This window comes from Perca flavescens, chromosome 3 (assembly GCF_004354835.1).
Source record: "Perca flavescens isolate YP-PL-M2 chromosome 3, PFLA_1.0, whole genome shotgun sequence".
Lineage (NCBI taxonomy): Eukaryota > Metazoa > Chordata > Actinopteri > Perciformes > Percidae > Perca > Perca flavescens.
Window position 1 is genome coordinate 23,605,359 of NC_041333.1, and position 20,265 is coordinate 23,625,623.

The 20,265-nt window shown below is 41.0% G+C and overlaps 1 protein-coding gene across 3 annotated transcripts in view; it reads right to left on the minus strand.

Moving 5' to 3' along the window:
• The window catches only part of lekr1 (Leucine-, glutamate- and lysine-rich protein 1), a 93,246-nt gene that overhangs the window by 62,263 nt on the left and 10,718 nt on the right, over window positions 1–20,265 (minus strand). For 2 of the 3 annotated variants that reach the window (XM_028574174.1, XM_028574176.1), the window contains exon 3: window positions 3,074–3,603. In XM_028574174.1, the coding sequence (XP_028429975.1) occupies window positions 3,074–3,603 (530 nt within the window). Of the gene's footprint in view, window positions 1–3,073; window positions 3,604–9,467; window positions 9,586–20,265 lie in introns of those variants that run through there. The other variant, XM_028574175.1, reaches the window with a different exon arrangement.

The following is a 20,265-nucleotide window of genomic DNA, read 5'->3' on the forward strand; positions in this document are numbered from 1 at the left end:
TGCTCTACCACTTGAGCCACAGACGCCCTTAGTAAGCAGCCCAATCGCCAAAAGTCAAAGCAGCAAGCAGCATTGAACAGATGCCCAACTGCCAAAGTAAAAGCTGCAAGCAGCGTTGAGCGGGTTTCTAGCGTCACAAAGCTGAGCAAAACTACTTCAGATGGTTTAATGCTGTATAGAAAAAGTGGTGAAACTGAGCATACGCCTGTTTCGTCACTACAATAGATAACAGCATTCCAATGCAGTCCCGCAATTTTGCCCCGCTTTATCGGATTGTATCAAAACTTGGTGTCAGATGTCTTGATTTTAGGAAGAATTGCTGTGGAAGAACCGGCGTTATGGACAATTGCCTGCTAAGCCCCACCGTTTACAAAGTTCTTTGATTGATGTTTTATGAGCAATCTTGGTCATTTATAGTAGAAATGTGTATCTCAGTCTCACAAGGCTCTATACCAATTCTGGTGTTGATTGAATCTAAAATCAACAAAGTTTTTCACATTATGCAAATTAGCAAAAAAACATCATGGCAGAAGTTATTGGTCCAAGAAGCTTTATTGTAGAGCACATTCAGGTGGACTTGTATAAGAAATATCAGGTCAATCGGACTCACCATGTGAGGGGGGTGGTCATTCGAAATGAAGTTATAGCGCCACCATTAGGCCAAATAGCATAATCATAATAACATCATCATCAATTATGCTGACAATTGTCATGTCTCTAGCTCGTTCCAGCCCTCAATAACTTGAGAAAAGGCATAATTTAGCATATAATGCTAAATAGGCCATGCCCACATGCACCAATCAACATGACACTTCATATTCTGGTTATTACTCACCCCCAGACTATGTGTAGCAATTCTGGTGAAATTCCTTCCACCGGGTTTTGTGGTATATATTTGTGGTATTTACTTGATTATTCCAGCTTACTGCAATTAGAGCCACGGTGGAAGACGACGAATAATAAAAGAATAGGGTTCTACCCCTTAATGTATATTTTATTTTTTATTCCACTCATCAAAGTCTGAATCCTTTCCAATAGCTTATCGTATTTAATTAGATTTAACTTTTCATCACCTTTTGTTGGCTGAGAGGGCAAAAACAGTTTTGAGTGGCAGCTGTAGCAACAACTTGAAAATGAGGTGAACAGCATATGATATGAAATGTTGATTAAATGCATCTGACACTTTGAAATAACAGGTGTATCAGTGTGTAGCAAGAGTAGCACATCATCAGTATAACAGCAGCATCATCAGTCCTGTATTGATTAAAATAAAAGCATATCTGTTCTGATAGAGAAGCGTGACGAGGCGACAGAATAAAGCGTTTGAAACCCATTCTGTGTAGACAGGGTGTTGCTTCGAACTGGAATCTGGCATAGACTCTGACCTAAAGAGACCTCAGGTCTACAGCTGAACAAGCTAATACATTCCTTCATCAAAGAACATCTTTAAAAAACTGAAACTTGTTTAGAATATGCTGCCAAAGCTTGACAAAAACAAAGAAAGTAGAACACATCATATATTACAGACCTGCTATAACAGCCAGTCCTCTTAGATCCTTGCTGTACAAAGAATGACTGAGAAGATTGGTGAAGCTTAATTCACTAACTATGAGCCGCGCTTACCAGAGGATCCAAGGTGTCCCTTAAATCTGAAAGCAGGCTTAAAACTTTTTAATTTTCAGCTCCCTTTTAATGTTATGTTTTCTTTATTTTATTTCAGTATATTTCTTAGTTACTATTAATGAGTCTAATTCACACCCTGAAATCTGTTAATGAGCTACAGGCAGTTTTGCACATGTTACATTGCATTACTATCTCAGTAAAGTGTACTTATCTTGATTAATGAACAATGTGAGACATTCTTGTCTATTTGCATATGAGAAACCTTGGCATCAAGCTGGATATCAAAGTCAAAATTACTACTGGGATGTTGACATGAACGCTATTTATAAATCATAGACTGGTGAATAAGGTAACTCAAATATGACGATAATATGTCTATTCTCTCTCCTTCACCTCCCCTCCCTTTTTTCTTCAGCAGATCACAATATCTCCAGTTCATCCATGTTTAAACTTGTCGAGCAGGTGAGATTTTAAAATCAGGTTTAATTGCATGCTGCACATTACTACCCTTCTCACCTTGCGTTCCTCTGTCATACACCTGTCATCCACACACACATGCATGAGCATTTTTGGATAACACACACACACACACACACACACACACACACACACACACACACACACACACACACACACACAGCAAAAATGAAAGCAAAATATCCACTATGAACCAATCCATACTGAATGTTCAAGCCTGGCTTTGACATTTTTGTGCTGTTGCACTTGCTTGATGTCTGGCTGCGTTAGCAAAGTTGTCGACTCGCTAGTTTCTTATCATAACTAATGTATTCATAACAAATTTACATGTACAGCTGTCCATAATTACGACAGCGGTGTAGAAGTAAATCGCACTCTATAACTGTCGGAGCGCCAAATCGCAAAACAAATCCTATTTTTATCCTAAATATAAGCAATGTTTTCAATTCTCTGCAAAAATGAGGAGGATGTTTGTTAAACATTGTGTTCACAAACACACTATTTCCTCCCATAATAAGTCAGACCCTGCTTACTACAGTGTGCATGAGTTTGTTGTTGAGCAAAACAATTCCAGCAAACAAACCTAATATATTCTGTAAAACAGTCTTGTTTCACAGAAATCAAATTAAATCACTTGGGATTAAATCAGTAAAAGTTTCCTCAAACTCAATTTGGTAAACGTTTTACCGAGCCTCATACAGTATATCTATTTTCCCTTTTCAAGGTAATGTATGGGATGATGGAGGCGTTGAAGATGACAGTGGAATGTATAATTATACAGCAGGGTCTGTGTCAGAGATTCACATACACACACACCAGCTAGTGGGATACATGTCTGATTTGTGTGAGTGTGTGTTTGTGTGTTTTTGTGTTAACAGCGTGACTCACAGGATAATTGACCACATGAAGCCTGGCATTAGAGATCATTTCACACCAGGGACGGGAAGCACAGACAAACACATACAAACCTCACCTCTCTTCCAGCTGTTGGATGTATTTTCTCAGCTCGTCTAAATCTTTATTGGCCTTTTGAAGTGCGTCACTCAGAACTTTCTCTCCCTCCTCGGTCATCCTGCGCAGCTTTTCTCGCTGCTTCCTCAGTGTCTCCGCCTCCAAGTCTCCCAGCTCTCTTCTAAGTTGTCTCTCTTTTTCTTCACTGATTTTCTGATACCCCTCTTTCATCTCTCGCCTCTGCTTCTCATGCTTTTGTTCAAACTCCTCTCTCAGAGCTCTCACTGTGTCTTTGTTCCTCTCTTCTAGCTCTTCTCTTATGCGTTTCTCTTCCTCCTCTGTCTGTCTCTGCGCCTCCAGGTGAAATGCCCTCTCCCACTCCAGCTTGCCCAGCTCCAGTGCCTCTCGCTGGGCCTTATCTCTCTGGGTGGTCTCTCGCAGTTCCTGGAGCTCTTCCTCCAACTGAGCCAGTCGAGTGCGGAGCTGATGGAACTCGTGGAAAATGAGGTAGCTTACACCGCAGTAGCGACACATCGTCTCACTGCGCTCCATCTGAGAAGAAAATAAACACAATTTGTTGGAAATGATAATAATACTATTAATTTAGAAGTACAACTATTTACAAAACGTCTGAAATTTAAAGCCCCTGAAAACTTGGCTTCAAACCACATACTTTGATATTTATTAAGAGTTTAACACTCAAAAACTGTGACTGTGTGGGTGTGGTTTGATCAGATTTGATTAAGCATAAGCAAACAACCTCATCAGATTCTGATGCAAATGTTGCTAAATTTGGATTTTTTTTCTACACCTTTTTTCAATTGATCACTGCTCACTTTATTCTTCATTTATCATAGTTGATTGAGAAAATAGGTTTTCTGGACCTTTAAAACAAATGGCTGGCCAAAATAAGAAAGAACACAACTAATTTTTAAAAAGGCGAAGCCTATCACTGGTGCTATTTTCTTTAATACTATGGGAACAATCAAGTTGGTACAGTTGGCTCGCTGATTAATCAAAATTTATATGAGACTGACAAGGTTTTCTTTGTTGAAGTCTGAGGCAAGTTTATTGTAAGTGTATTGCACTTTATTTTTATAAGGTTTTGTGGAAAAAAAAAAAAAAAGAATTCCCAGCCCTTGTCACATGACCAATTCATGTTTCCATGATGACTATCCAAATTATTGCCTTAAGAGCCCATATAAATTTTGTATTGTGTTTGGATACACAATTTGTTGAAAACAAAAACAAGTGAAATGAATAATGAATATATATCTTAGAGGAGGATGAGTGTAGAAATAGCATTCACTTTTGAATGGTTTATTGTATGGGGCCTTTACAAATGTAGTATCAGAGCTGTCTATGAAAACATTTAGGTCTGAAAACTACCGGCTTCATCACAATCATGCGCTGGTGTCAAAAACATCTTTTTATCTGTCAGCAGTTCCAAGCAGATGATCACAGATACTCTAATACCTCCTTCAGATATTGTTTTTACTGCTGTCTGTTGGAAAAACAAACTCCCAAAATGATCTTTCTTTCTCTGTGCGTGTCAGTTTGTTATCTCCAAGCAGTTCAAATCTTTCAGGCTTTATGAAAGATAAGATCACATCCCTGAGCTTTCATCTTTATGATATGTGGCAGAGAGGCAGCTGATATTTGGATGACATGCTGACAGCTCCTATGTTAGAAAGCTGACATGATGACTGCGACATGATGTAAACAAGGTGAAAAACACGTGCAAACAAAGCTGACATTCTTGGGAAGACAACGGGAAACGGAACAGATCATTTAATTACTGCTGTTAAAAGGCACAGAAATGCCATGTCCATTTGCCATCCAATTGTTTTGAGTGTGACCAAAATATCTCAAAAACTAATGGCAGGGTGGCATGTCATTTGGTGTCCAAGGATAAGAAACCTATTGATTTTGATTCTGCTATGGCCTTCTCTCCAGTGCCACATTCAGACCAGACATGCAAGCTTCAAAAATAAACTAATTTGTTATGTTGACCCCATGACCTTTCCCTTTGCCCCCAGGCCTCCAGCACCATAAGACTGATGGTAGTGATGGTTTTTGTTGAGTGTTTGATAGCACTTTTCCTCATGTCATCCTTTTAAGAGGATGAAAGAGGAAAGCAGAAAGAAGGAGAAACAGCTAAAACTCAAAGGGTCAAGACAGGGTCAAACCTATGGTGTTTACAGTTTCATGATAATTCAAATAGTCTCAGATACTGCAAATTGCATTAGCTTTCTATTCAAATGTTAAAACACTAATGCAATGAAATGAAAATAAGTTTGACTTCCATCAACAGGGTGAAAGAGAACCCTTTATGTAGCAAATGCAAATGTAAGATTATTTTGTGATGATACATTAATACAATAATAACAGCTGAAGACATCTATACTTAGATGACTTGTTAAGAAGTTCCATTGTCTTGTCCATAGATATAAATACGTAGATACCGCCTACGGCTTGTGAGATGCTTCTGTGCTGCCGCCATTTTGTGACGGACAGCTGACCCGCTTGACCATAAAGACTCAGAAAAAGACGACTTTTGTGCTGCTTTGGAATGTTCATGCGAAATAAATGCCAAACTAAGTAACAAGGTGTTTTACAATAATTTATTGTTATGAACGGGTTGAATTTAATATCACAAGACGTAATGTTAATCCTCTTTCTAAACTAACAAAGATAAGTTACTGTCCTCATACTGAATTAATGCTAATGCTAGTTTGTGTCAGGTGATGCATTTTTTATTTAAGTAATTAATAATATCACAGTAAGATGCTAAAAATTATGTTTGTCATGTGTGTGTTATTGAAGCGGCAGCTCTGTGGCTGAACTACAGTTCCTCGAGTGGCCGCTTGACGTGAGTCAATCTCCATAGACCCCCATGTTATGTTTTTTTTTTTTATAACTCACCTTTATAACTCAACTGATTATATTAAGGCTTAAAGCTACGTACTGTTACTATCTACACAACATGAGGTATTTTGGTATGAAAACCCGCATTTTTAATTTAACCAAGTATCCTGTATCACAAATGCATGTCTGGCATTCGTAGCAAAGTAAAACGCTTGAAAATCGGTTATAAATTCAAAGAGAAATTATGATTTTAATTGTGGATATACCTCCTGTCTAGATAGACATACATGCATTAGGAGGTGCGACATGTCGTCCCAAAATAACGGCCACGTCGACATATCGCTCCAATTAACCAGACTGATCTCAATAAGTGCCGTATGTATGACACGCCAATTCGTATGCCATTTAGGCGTGTTATCAAGACGCATAATCGCTTTTTAGCGTGTTTATCAACGCCGTTTGGCCTCCACTGACTTACATTACCTTGCGATTGCGTGTCAATTTACGCTAAGTTCTCCTGAGAAAAGAACTTTTGCACGTTTTTTAAACTAATGTTTTTCAATGGGAAGCATGTTTTGTGATCACAGCACGATTCTCAATGAGAAGATGACGTAGCATTAAGAGCGACTACGGTAGCGAGTAGTATGAAAGCTACGAAAATCCGCATATGGAGGCTGGTTGGGGTAGAGGATGGGTCAAACAACACAGGACTTTCACCCAGGAGACCGGGGATCGTGTCCCACGTGTCACGTTTCCTAAACCCAAGCGTCGCTTTCTTCTTTTCCTAAAACCAAACGTGCCGTTGTTGTCCCGTTATTTTTTTCCTAAACCCAACCCGTCTGCTGTATATGGCGTAGACATACACGCGGATAGCTCAAAATGCGTACCGATAACTTCGCGTAAACATACACGTCACTTTGTAAAGCCAAGTGGCGTGTATGTTTACACGCAGTCATGATGTCAAGTTGAATTAACAGCAGCGGCCAATGTGGTATCTAGATTTTGATTGTCTTGAATGTCTTTTCTCTTTCTCCCTCTGCCTCTCTTGTTTCCTTCTTCTTTATGGTAAGAGAGAAGTCAAAGTGAATGACAGGGTGGTAGATGAGACAGGCAGACAAAACATGCAGCAACACTTGAAAGTGCTTTTGATGTGACTTATGATTGATAGGTGACGCATTTAAGAAGATAGAGCTTCTCTCTCAGATTCTCCATTGGCCACATCTAACTTTTCTTTTCTATCTCTGTTCCCATCACAGGGCCTTCTTGTCTATCCATATCAGGTGAAGGTGCAGATTATGTCTGCCTCATGTCTTCAGGACAGCAGGCATCTGTCTTCTAGTTGTCATGACAGACAAAAAGACAGCCAGAGTAAACACTTTAGAGCAATTCACACAGTAAATGCTGAGATAAAAGAGGAGAAGGCTGCACACTTGGATCTGATGCAAGCAAACAATAACAAGACTAAGGGTCTACAGCATTGCTAGAAATAATGTTCATTCTTCGTCTTGGAACCATGGGTGTCTGTACAAAATGTAATGGCATACATCTAATTGTTGAGATATTCCAGTGTGGACCAAAGTGGCGGGCCGACCGTCAGACAGACCAACATTGCCACCCCTAAAAATTACAAGCGTACGTACATCTATAGATGTTAATAAAGAAAGAGAGGCTGCCTCTCAGTGAACCTTCCCTGAATAAATAAAAGGTAAAAAAAATTAAATAAAAAAAAAAAGACCGATGTTTGATACAAGGATCCAACATCTTATAAAAGGCCCAAATAGAGCACATCTGTCACGCATGCAGACATGGTAAATGCACTCCAAAATATTTGTTCCCAAAAAGTGCTGTACATGAGAAACCCAGAAACCGTACATTAGCAACAACATATCACTAGTCCAGAAACTCAATGACAATCACCAGCGAAGTAATGGACAAGAAAATAAATAAATAAAAAATACTAAGGGTGTGAGTGGAGTTGAATGTTATCCAAAAATGCTTATGCATGTAAATTTGTGTGTGATGTAGTCATGAAGACAGACAAGGGGGCAATACAAAATGTTAAAGTGACCCGAGGGCTAAATCGTGCCTTAGCTATGGCTTGACACACAGGGGCAGATGAAAGGAACAGACAGAAATACACACCCAAATACGCACAGACTGACAAACAGATATACACATTAAAACCCCCCATTGATACAAGCACAAACATGTACGCAGGTACAAATAAAGGCACAGGCATAGACAGACGCATACAAAGGCAAATGTACTCATTTAAGCATCTTGAGCCAGACAGGAAACTCACCCTCTCAACACACAATGGCACACACACACATACACACACCCTGAGGGCTGAATGGCTGTGGCACCAGCAGACTGTGTGCTCCCGTGACTGAGTTTGGCCCCTCAGGGAGACCCCTTGCCCTGGGCACTGACACGTTCACTTAGCACTCAAACCACAAAACTAACCCCTCCACAAGCTCTCTCACAAACACACATGCACAGACAACTACTACCTAAGAGGAGGAGGAGAGAGACAAGGGTGGTTTGAATGAAACAAGGAAGTGATAGAAAAAGAGTGAAGAATGAGGGAGGAGGAGGAAAAATGTTGCGTTGTCTTTTAAATGTTTCATGCCAGTAGCCAATGGATGCTTCTCTTCTACACACAAAACATCTTTGTCCTCTAGTGCACACTTCACTTCTATGGCTCCTCTTGTGTCTCTCTTACAGTATCTCTCTTTCATTCGGTTTCATGATTGACTCCATTAGCATGCTAGACCGTTGCCAAAAGCGGTTTAAAACATTAAATTTCAAGACACATTCAGCTCTTATACCCAGTTTACTTCATCTGGTTATGTAAGGGATAATGTAGAGCGAGGCGGTTGTTATAGCGAATACAACCCCGACAGGGTGATCAGGACTGAATCAGCCTGAAGAGGTTGTATTCGCTATAACAACCGCCTCGCTCTACATTATCCCGCTTATTACATGGCTACTTACCAAATAAATCAATAATTTGACTAATAACAACAAAATATTGATTTAAATGGGAGTTTATTGATTTAAATACCATTGTATTGCTTCCACTAAAGAAAATAGTCCGTTCCGTCTCTACGGTTGGAATCCTGCGTCCATAGCAACGTAAAAACTCTGTAATGCAATCCTTCGTCTATTAGCTACTCAACACCACCTTACGGGCTGTGGTAGTAGCCCTATCTATATTTTATGGGGTGCTGCCGTGGTGGACAAATGACCCAGCTGCTGTTTTAATCACTGCAGGAATTGACACAACATTAGCTGAAGCGTTGTAGTGAGCTAGCGGGCTAACGGCAGCTCTAATTTACATTAAACTGAACATTTCTGTTGACGGTGAAGTGAGACACGGTGAATGGCTTCTTTGGGAATATTTATGTGGACGTTTATGTCCTCATTCCTCTCGTTTCCTTTTTGCAGAGCCGCTGCATGTTGACACACCTGTAAATTAACGTTAAACAAGTTGCAATGTAAGTTAACTAATTAGCGTTGTTGTCCCTACGGCTGTTACTGCGTACCTAGCGACCATAGACGGTATAGAAAGATACTAGCGATAGACGCTCATCAGATCTGCTGTCATTGCTTGGAGGACAGAAGTTGCTCCACGTTTCCCCACTTTTTGCCACAGCTGATAGGCTAAATTATCCGGACTTCTTTCAGCGGATTGATTGATAGCTGTCCTCCAGAGTGAACAGAACTGCGTCCATGGCAACGCTCTGCTTTTGCATGGCAACGGTGTGTTATCCTTAGCAGCGGTCTGTTATCAAGAAATAACAGACCGCATTCTACATTAGAATTCAAGCAAGCCATGTAATAAGATTATTCTAATAGAGAGTTAATAAATCTCTATTACAAAAGAGTTTATTAAAAAGTCAACATGCTATTTGTAACTAGGCAAAACATGCATAATGCCTCAGGATACATCAATGATGTAGGAGTCCCAATCTTATTAACCAGAGCGCCAACACTGAATCATCCACCTCTTACTGTAACAGATGGTACTATTTTAACGATCTAAGCGCACAGCGTGAAGCGCCTGGCACAGGTGCATTTAGGGGGTGTACAAATTCACTTTTGCTAGTTTAACGGCGGAAGAAAGGGTCCGTGCGCCAGGCGCATGGTTCAAAAGGGTTGTACTTATGGTGCTTTTCCATTACATGGTACCTACTCGCCTCGCCTCTACTCGACTCTACTCGCCTCGACTCGCTGTGGAGATAATCGCCGTCACTCTCTCACTTCTCCCTCGCTCACTAGCTCCCCACACACACACATATGGCGACTCGACACACACACATCACACATGCACACACCAGCGCACCAGTATAACCATCAGGCCACTTGTATGCTACGGAGAAAGCTCTGCATGGAGCCTCCGGCAGCAAAAAAACATCGCTGGCTAAACTATTTAAAAATGCCGTCTCTCGCTAGCAATGCAGTGATCAGTGACGCTTCTTTCCGACCAATCAGCAGCCTGCAGGGTTCAACAATCCATGTTATCACCACAATACCTCAATGCTCCATCAATTAAACATGGGGCTATTACCTCTCGCCTGATGTGAAACATTTAGGAGGGATGGAGTGGTGCGGAGGGTGCAGGTGGGGCGACAGGGTGGGGGCATGCTGTGGTTGGATGGTGTCTTGCCAGGATGAGAAACATAATTAATTTACGTGATGCCTTTTTCAACTCCCTGACTGTCTGCGTGTGTGTCTGTGTGCAAATGTCTACGCTCATTGTCTCATGTACTGAGGGCTGAGATGGGCCACTATGCAGGAAAGACACATAAAAAGATCTAATTTTTCCCCAACTTCTCTGCTGCTACTTTCACACCACCTCTCCGGTCTTCCTTCATTTTTTACTAATCTTCCATCTCCTCCTGGCATCCTTTTTTCTCCACTTTGTCCTTTTCTCCTTCCTTTTCCTCCCTGTCCTCCTTATCTCCCTGCTCCTCCCCCCCATCCACCTCCGCCTGCCCTGACCCATCTGGCCCTTCAAAACACCAGAGGTGGGTCTCTGTCACGAACACAGACCTTTTTCATATTACACACACATACACGCAGGCACCAGATACACACTCACATGTATGTTTATACACACACCCAAATATGCATTCCATGACCAAAAACTGACGCAGCCACTTACACACACGAGCATGCACTGTGCACACACACACCAAAAACACGCAGTTTCCACATAAAAAATTTATTAAAAATGAACCCAATGGGAAACATAACATGTTTGTGGTATGTTATGAAGTGCAGGCATTTTTAGAGAAGCTAGAAGAGCTATTATGAGCATAGTACTTTGTTTCTTGACAACAAAAGCAGGTACTTAAAGGTAAAAAAAAAAAGACTACGATTGAGATTTGTTCTTTTACCAGATTAAATGTTCTCACTTTTCAGCATCAAGCAGCTCCTCTACCTTTTTTCCTTTGTGTTACTACTGACCCGTTTGCAAAGCCTACTTTTCCAGTGTTTCTTTGTGTATTTCTAAATGCCATTAAACATATCTCTGGCTTCTGCAGTGCAATTGCTTGGTACTTAATAACCAACAGATCAGTCAATATATCAGCCTAGCCAAAACCTCACAACAACAAAGGTCAAGGCTTTTGATGAAGGAGAGACATTATGCAGGCTATACAACGCAGGCAGAAACATGTAGTGTGTAGACTGTTACAGACAGCAGGCCCCAACATATCTTCACAATCAGACAGACTAAACAATTTGTTTTCTAATCCTCAGTATTTGAAAACCCTAAATACCCTTGTGTGATTCTGGAAAGCAGAGAGGCAAGAAAAACTACAACCCACGCTCACAAACGCAGTCACTGAAATACTATTTTGCAGCACAATTCAGCGCTCAGTGAATTCTGTTAAAAGATGCTGTAACGTATGGAAGGGTATGAGGCACTTAGGTGTTTTGGGTGCCTGGAGGATTAGAGGCATTAGGATTAGGTTAAATCAAGTGATGTGATCATGGGCGGTGAATAGAGGGAAAAAAACAAAGGCAGGAGTGCTGCCTCACATCATACCTGGATCCTCTTAAACTTTTAATTTCAAATTATTTCTCTCTTCCTCTTTCAATCTAACAAATGCGTGCCCATTTCCATCTGCTTAGCTGGCACTTCATCCCGCTTCTCTCTCTGTCTGTCTGTCATGTCTGTGAAATCACAGACACGATAGATCACGCAAGCATTTAAGAAGGGATTAAGCAGTTGAGGGACCTATCTTTGTTTTTCCCCCCTTCTAAACTATTTTCTTTTTTGGACTGTGACAGTGCGTGAGAGCTTGTGGAGTGTGTGCGTGTCCCACTGAAAACATTGTCCACCTGTGCGTGTCAAAACGAGAATGTTTTTGTGAGCTTTTGTCAGTTTGTGTGCACGTGTGAGCGCTTTTATTTTTGCTTTTTTGTGTGTTGAAGGTGTGTGTGTTAAAATGCCTGTGTGCTCGTGTTCGTGATCGAGACTGCGCTGCGTGACTGTGGCTTTGTTGATTTTTGCGACGATAAAGACCCCCTGTGGTGCTCAGTGTAGCGAGAGCCAACACTGAGATTCCACTCATCTGGACCCCTTGGTGACCCCATGACAAGTGCGTGTTTATGAGCGAGTGCATGAGTGTAGATGTGTGTGTGAATATTTTGAGTACGTTTAAGTTCCTTGACCATGGCACAGTGTGCGTGTCTTTGTGAATTAATATGTTTCTATGTCTGTTTATCTGGGTGTGTATGTGTGTGTATCTGAGTGTGAAAAGGGAGGGCTGGAAGCGGTCACAAGGGATAGAGGGAAGTGCAAAGGGGGGGGGGGGGGTGTACAGAGGCGTGCGAGTAGCGAGAGGAGTGAAGGGAGGGGGCAGACAGATCAGGGGCATACTGTACTGTAGAGTGGATGAATCAAAGTGTGTGACATGGCCAGTCTCTGGGTTGCTGTATCTGTATGGAAGGAGTAGCACATAGGAATTTTCAGTCAATCACACACACATGGAATATGTGTGCGTGAGTGATGAAATGTGTGTGTGTGTGTGTGTGTGTGTGTGTGTGTGTGTGTGTGTGTGTGTGTGTGTGTGTGTGTGTGTGCGTGCAGGGAGCAGAGGTTGAAATGATCAGTAACAGTCAGAGAAACAGAAAATCAAGAGGAAGTCAGCAGAGCAGACAAGGGGCAGGAAGAATGGGTTTGAACCATTTGTCACAGGGGAGATTGAGCCATGGGGGTAGTAATAAACATTTGGGACTACAATAAAGTGAGGGTTTATACCCCCGTATAATCCATGGTTGCATGTTTGTCGGCTGACTGGCTGTCCTCACGTCCCGTTATATTATCCTCTCTTTTCTTGCCTTCCTTTCCTTGTCTGCCTGGCCGCCTACCTCACTTGCTCCTTTGCGTGGAAGCATGGAAAGGGCAGTGGCAGGGAAAGAATCACCTATGGCTGCCTCGACCGGCACTTGGCCACGCATCAATTCACATCCAAACACAGGGCGAGGCACGGCACGGCACGGCACGGCACAGCACGGCACGGTACAGCCCACACAACAACAAACAACTAGCCTGAGGAACAGCAGGCAGAAGACTGGCTGTGTCCATTTAGTTCCGTGTGTTAGCGGGTGTGGCCATCTGGGAGTCAACCAATCAGCCTACTTGTCTTAATTTATTTTCTTAAAGTTAGCTATGCTCATCTCCAGAACTGACTGGCGACTGCAACCAGGTAGCTTTTTACAGTCAATATCAGGGGCGCTGAAAATTGAGGCATAATTTACCACCAAGAGAAACACAGAAAATACAGCAGTATTAGTTATATGCGCATATACTTGATGGATCTGTGTGGTTTGAGAAGCAGTGCTGTAGTCAAGAGTATGCTGTGTAGTATAGGATTCTGTGGAGCCTTGAAAGTTGCATCTGACTGAACACACCTGCTTGAATTTTATTCTCCTGCAGACAAAAAGTCATATCACAGTTGCATAGCTAACTGAACCAACTGACAAAACTAACATAAGCTCGCTAATGTATGACCCGTTTAGATGGAAGTGTAAAAATGGTAATATGGAATATGGTCAACATATCTGACCTGACACTTAGTCTAAATGCAATGTAAACTGGGATTATTTTCAATTACATTTCACTAAACTAACACAAGATAACTTAAATCACAAAATGCTATGCCAATAACTTTAGACTAAATAACTAATAGCACTGGTTAGGGTAGCATAATCTAATATTTCCCACTCATTCTAAACTGCATGAATACTACGAGCTCTAAAAACACATATATTTTATGTTTACAAAAAAAAAAAAAAAAAAAAAAGTCAAACCTGCATTTACAAAGAATTTTCAGTTGGGTTTAACTAACCCTTTAAACTGTTAATTTTTGGCCTGTATGTTAAGAGCTTCTGATATTACAATAACTTCCTGTTTACAGTGTTAAATGTTTTTAATACAACGGCGCAATCGATGCTTTCTGGCAATCAATTTACACATTACTAAAGTCTTGAGCTACAAGCTAAGGCATTATGTTTAAATGGTGCAACCCGATTTGTTAAATCACTAGTTTAAAACTAGCTAGAGGTTACTCCTGCTGCACTATATGCTCCCCAACTGGGTATAAAATACAGTAGCTCTTCAACGTATGAATAATAATATAGAAGCTAGTTTTGTACCATTTTAACCTGTTTACTTTATAGACACTGTATTATAATTTAATGACTCTCTCGCTTTCTCAAGGCCCAGGTTTTAAACACAGACTCAGTGCAGACAGACATGTAAGAGGTGAAGCCAGGACAGCAGGGCAGCCAGTGAAAAAAATAAGCCAAAGAGAGAAGAAGGAGTATAGTCTGTTACATTAATCAGAGTTAGCAGACAACACATGTGCTTCCGTTAGCCCCACTAGACCACGCATCACAACACACGGCTAGGCACGACATGGCACGGCACACTAAGCCAGGAGAGGCCAGAGGAGGTAACACTGGCTGAAATGTGTGTGCGTGTCTGCCTGCCTGTCTACCTGGGTGTGTTCTATTTTTCGCTGCGGTCCAGTCTGTTAATGTACCCATACCTTCTTAACGTTTATCCTTTTTTGTTCTTAATTTGCAGCTTAAACCAGGTGCAATGACATTCTGTCTGACTAGACGACGAAAATGCAACCTCATTTAACCCTCTTAAGCAAGAGAAAACAAGTGCCGTCGCCTGCAGTGTTAAACTCTGTGCTGGAGTGCATTATGCAAAGAAGTTTTAGACACTTATGAATGAGTAAAACAGAGAAGATCTAATTCAGTTTGACTGTACAAATAACTCAAGCTTTACGTCACATAAGGCCACCTTTTGAGCAAGGCAAAATGTTAATTTAATGTTCACAAGAAAATCCTGTCCTCTTGCACGGTTAGGTATGATGAGTCTGTAAGTGATGTTTTATCTTTCTGTTGTACCCACTTTCACTCAAATTCTACCTCCGTTATTGAGGTTTCCTTGAATGACTTTTAACAGCACCCACAAAACATAGCAGAGACTAGCCGTATTCAGTTTTGAATATGCATAAGGTGTGAAAGCTGTAACCATGATAGTAAGAAATGATAGTAGTAAATAAAATGATAGTAAGAGTGGTACTGCTACAGATTCTCCAGTCTTCAAAAGTGGTATTTGCTGAAAACACAAAACATCTTTGTGAATTTCATGGATAATGGTCCATTGAGGCAACTACCAATGAGAAAAGTATTCCTATTTTGACAGGGAATTTCTGTCTGTATGACTATTCAGAATCAGTGCAAAATATTGAGTCAATAAAAAACACTTCCCCTTATCATTTAATGCTGTAGATACTTTTTTTCTGCTATCACCCTCAGTTGTAACCTGAGATATCTTCATAGAACATGACATTCACATGATGTGGGCAGTTGCACCACACAACAATTATGCAACAAACATTGACAATAACTGGGACTTTTGTGTTAGATTGGGATTGACTTTCTGAACACTTGATCAATGTGTATCTTAAAAAAAAAAAAAAAAAAAAAAAAAAAACTGCCACAGTGGCTGGCATATGACAATTACTTCATAAAAGCAACGGTGAGCTTGTAATGACCCTTGGATTATCATGCAATATTGTCACTTTGTATTTCCAGGCTCCAGACAAGACCCGTGACAATATTGCACAATAATCCCCCCGCTGTCTCTCAGTCATTACTGCAGATCAGCATTCACCTGATGAAATCTCTCTCTCTCTCTCTCTCTCCTCCCTCCCTCCCTCCCTCCCTCCCTCCCTCCCTCCCTCCTCCTCCTCCTCCTCCTCCTCCTCCTCCTCCTCCTCCTCCTCCTCCTCCTCCTCCTCCTCCCTCCCTCCCGATTTAAGAAAACAGACTGAAAAAGGGCAGGAAAGGTTGGGAAGACAAAGAAGAGAGAGGAGGAGGAAGGGAGCAAGTCGGAGATACACTGATTAAACAAGACAAAACAGACAACACATGTGCTTCCATTATCCGTCTCTCCTGAGGTCCTATTGAGGAGAAGGATCAAGACGAAAAAGGGAGGAGTGTGTCTGGTTTGAAACTATCCATTATTCAAGGAAAGGAGAAATGAGGGAATGAGAGAGAGAGACAGCGAGACAGATGTCTTGCTGTAGCTCATTGGGACGTGTGGCTTGTCTCTACTGTCCTCTTTTTCTCTTAAAGACTTTGCAATGCTCGCATTAAAAATGAATGGATGGAGGAAGGGAGAAGGAGAGCAAGAGAAGTTGAGAGCCCTCAGTTGGACAGTCAACAGTCAGAGGCACGGAAAGACACAACAGAGGCTAGCCAGGACTTCGATTTACACCTTTACATTAAAAAGGATAATCCGAGAGAGACGTTGAAGATGTTTTTAGAAACACTGAGAAGCAGTCATCATCTAAGTGTCAGGTTTTTGTAAGAAGAAAAAGAAAGAGCTCTTCAGCAAACAAGTCAGGCTTGTCTGGTGATGAGAATGTTTCAGTGTTGTATCTTCAACAACTGAGTCTCCTGTAAGGTGTTCTAAAAGAACACACTGTACTACTGTATGTAGTGGACTGCAGACTACATGAAGACAACTCCACTTGCTATACACTGCTGCCCTGACCTAAGATAACCCTTTATTGATCCACAGAAGGGAAAATCAGGATGCACGAAAAAAAAAAAGCGATTAAACAATTGTATTAAAAGAGACTGTTTCACTCCAGTGAGTAGAGAATGACTTTAGTTTAAGTTAAAGTATATTTGTATAGCACCATTGTAATACTAATGCAGCTAAAATCGCTTTACAGGATAATACAACAGTACATCAGAGAGTAAGCAAATGTCTACACACACCCATACACACACACGGTCATAGGTCATTGGTCCAACACATCGAAGATTTTAAAAACAAACACGAGTGACCACTCCACAGCGGACACAGACAGTGGCTCATTTTCACACATATTAGTCTGCACATACAGCCTTGTATTCTATTGTGGACATGAGCAGACGGTGAGATTTATGTCACTGACATTATGCATTGTCTGGCCCCTATAATAATTCTTTCCACTACATTCACCACACGTTGTTTGGTTCACACAATCTGCAAGTCAGCTTGAATCAAGTAGATTGTATTACGTTTGTTTGTTGTTGTTTTTTTCTCCCGTATTTGAATGATAACACAAAGAGGCTCAGCAAGTAAAAAGATCTGACTGATTTAACAGCTTATAAACAACAGGAAATGTTTTAGAACCTAAAGTTTAAAGAAATAAACTTCAGGAGCTGATTAGAAGTTTGATTTTAGTTTGTGATCTAAAAGAAGAAAGATATGCAGTCAGGTAAAGTGGTTGGATAAAGAGGTGCAGAGGCTTTTTACAGTGGACAAAACTCAAAACTGCCAAATTGTAACGAAGATAACTAAGACCTAGTCCCTATTGTACCTGTCCTATCAACATACAGAGGGCATTGTGGACAAAGCACGGATTGTGATCATAGCTGATCCCATCAGAGGCCTGTTCCAGAAAGCAGGTTTAGTGAAAACTCTGAGTTGGTTAACCCTGAGATGAGGGAAACTCTGGGTTTTCCATTCCAGAAAGAGAGGTAACTGAACCTCGGAGTCAGTTACTATGGTAACTGAGTCTGTGAACCTAACCTGGTCGGGAGCAGGTTTTCTTCAAGAAACCTCGAGTTTCTCTCAGGAGACTGAGAGAAACGGGGGAAAAAAACTTGAGTTTCTCTCAGTCTCCTCCCTCTCAGAGAGAACTGAGAGAAACTCATTTCCTCATTCATTCAGTCTGTATCAGGCGCATTTTAATGCAGTTTTATCTGCATGAATGAAAAAACGTATTGGTTTATATTAGGCAGATTATAAAATGTTTTTTTCTCAAACATGTCATGTCCTTTTGTCGACGATCCCATTGGTGAAAAAGCTGTATTAATTCACAGAGAGTTTACGTCGGTATTGAGTCCCAACTAGATGTAGGCTATTTTCATTTCCACATAACCGATTTGAGAGGTATTTTTTTATCACAGTCCATTAGATATGTAGATACCTTATCCATCCTCATATCACTAACATCAACCATCGTGGACAGGCTTTAACATCCCAGCAGATCCCACCAGATTCTTTGTATCGCATTACGTTTTTTGCAAACGGCAGTTTTCTTTACAACAGTGTAGCGGATCACACTGTAATCGTAAAGCCACTGTATGCAGAGCCATCAGAAAAGTGTGACTCGCTCTGAAACGTTTTTTAAACGTTTTTGTAGTGTCCCCTGGACAGTACAGCCATTAAAAAGAAATAAATGATTATACATTATAGTTCTGTTAATGATCATGGTACTGCAGCCTCACAATGGGATTAGTATAGTTTACTTTTACGCCCGCAGGATTGCACCTAAATGAAATTATAGGTGTAATACAATTCCAGTTTTTACCAGTAATATTATAAGTTAACTGTGATTAAATATAAAATTAATACACTGTGAATGCGTACGCATTGACTCGAGCAGCAATTTTCCCCCACACCAATTCTCTCTCTTTTGCAGCAGCAGCCGCTGTCTTGCTTTTTTAACGAAATACATGTTCAAACTCGCTGTTTGTGCGCATGAGTATTTCCGACGACCCGTTTGTTTGTGGTTGTTACCATGGTGAATCGTAGAATCATGGCTCCATTCATACTGCCTTTTGTGCACGCGCGTAACCCTGAGTGAACCTACTCCGAGTTGATTGAACCAACTCATATCAGCTGTTCTGGAACCGAAAACTCAGTTTCCCATCTCGGGGTAAATCAACTCAGACATCAAGGTTAGACTCAGAGTTTGTTAAACCTCCTACCTGGAACGGACCCCAGCAGGTCTGTATCTGTATACCAGTTATCCTACATGTGGAACTGTGACTGTTACATTTATTATAGAAAAGTCAGATGGTAAGGTGTGTCTGCCTTCAGGGCAGGAAAATCAGTTAAACATTTAACTGATGTAAAAGTAAGGCTCCACTACAGGTGCTTCTCTATTTATTATCAAGTGTGCACACCAAATATGATACCACTGTCTTATCGACATTTATTGTTTAACTACAATCAAATTAAATAGTTTTTTTTTTGATAAAAACATTTTAACAAATCCATATCCTGTTGTTACACAAAGTACCCGTATCCCCCAAAGCTTAGCCTAAGCATTTCAATAGCTTGTTTAAACACAGGAGGCATTTCAGCTGCGTTTTCAATTGTGTATCAGTCGTCTCACGCACCTACACAGCTGTCTGTATACAAAGACAGCAAGAACTAGCGTTTCACTTGCACGTAACCATGACCAAAAGCTGTTTACAAGTCTATTTTCTGCTGCATTAGTGTTCAACTACAGTGATTAAGTGTCAGGCTATGAGGGCTGCCAAAATGTGTGCAACTTGCACTAAATACCGTGCCTGAACCATAGGGCCTGAACACATCCTGTGTAGACACAGATGAAGGGCTGGAGCAGCTGCTCTGCTAATATGTTGCTCTCCCTACACAGACTATATGGACATTGACATTAACCTAAACTCTAAGACCAGCTAATAAGTGTTCTCCCACTACCTTACAAAAATGTCCTCACCCTCAAGGTCTAAAACTCACAAGAGTGAGAAACACACACACACACACACACACACACACACACACACATCCAGTGTCTCTGCTCTGTCAGCTGTCAGAAAGAAAAATAGAGAGAGTGAGACACTGTAGTGGGGATGGCAGCCTCATGCTGAAACTCCCTATAATGTGAATGCACTTGCTAACAAAACTCTGCAACTCCTCAATTATTAAAGGGGCGCTATGCAGTTTTGGCCATTTATTTGCTGTTTTCTCGTTTTTCGCTCACAGGTTTCTCGCGCTCC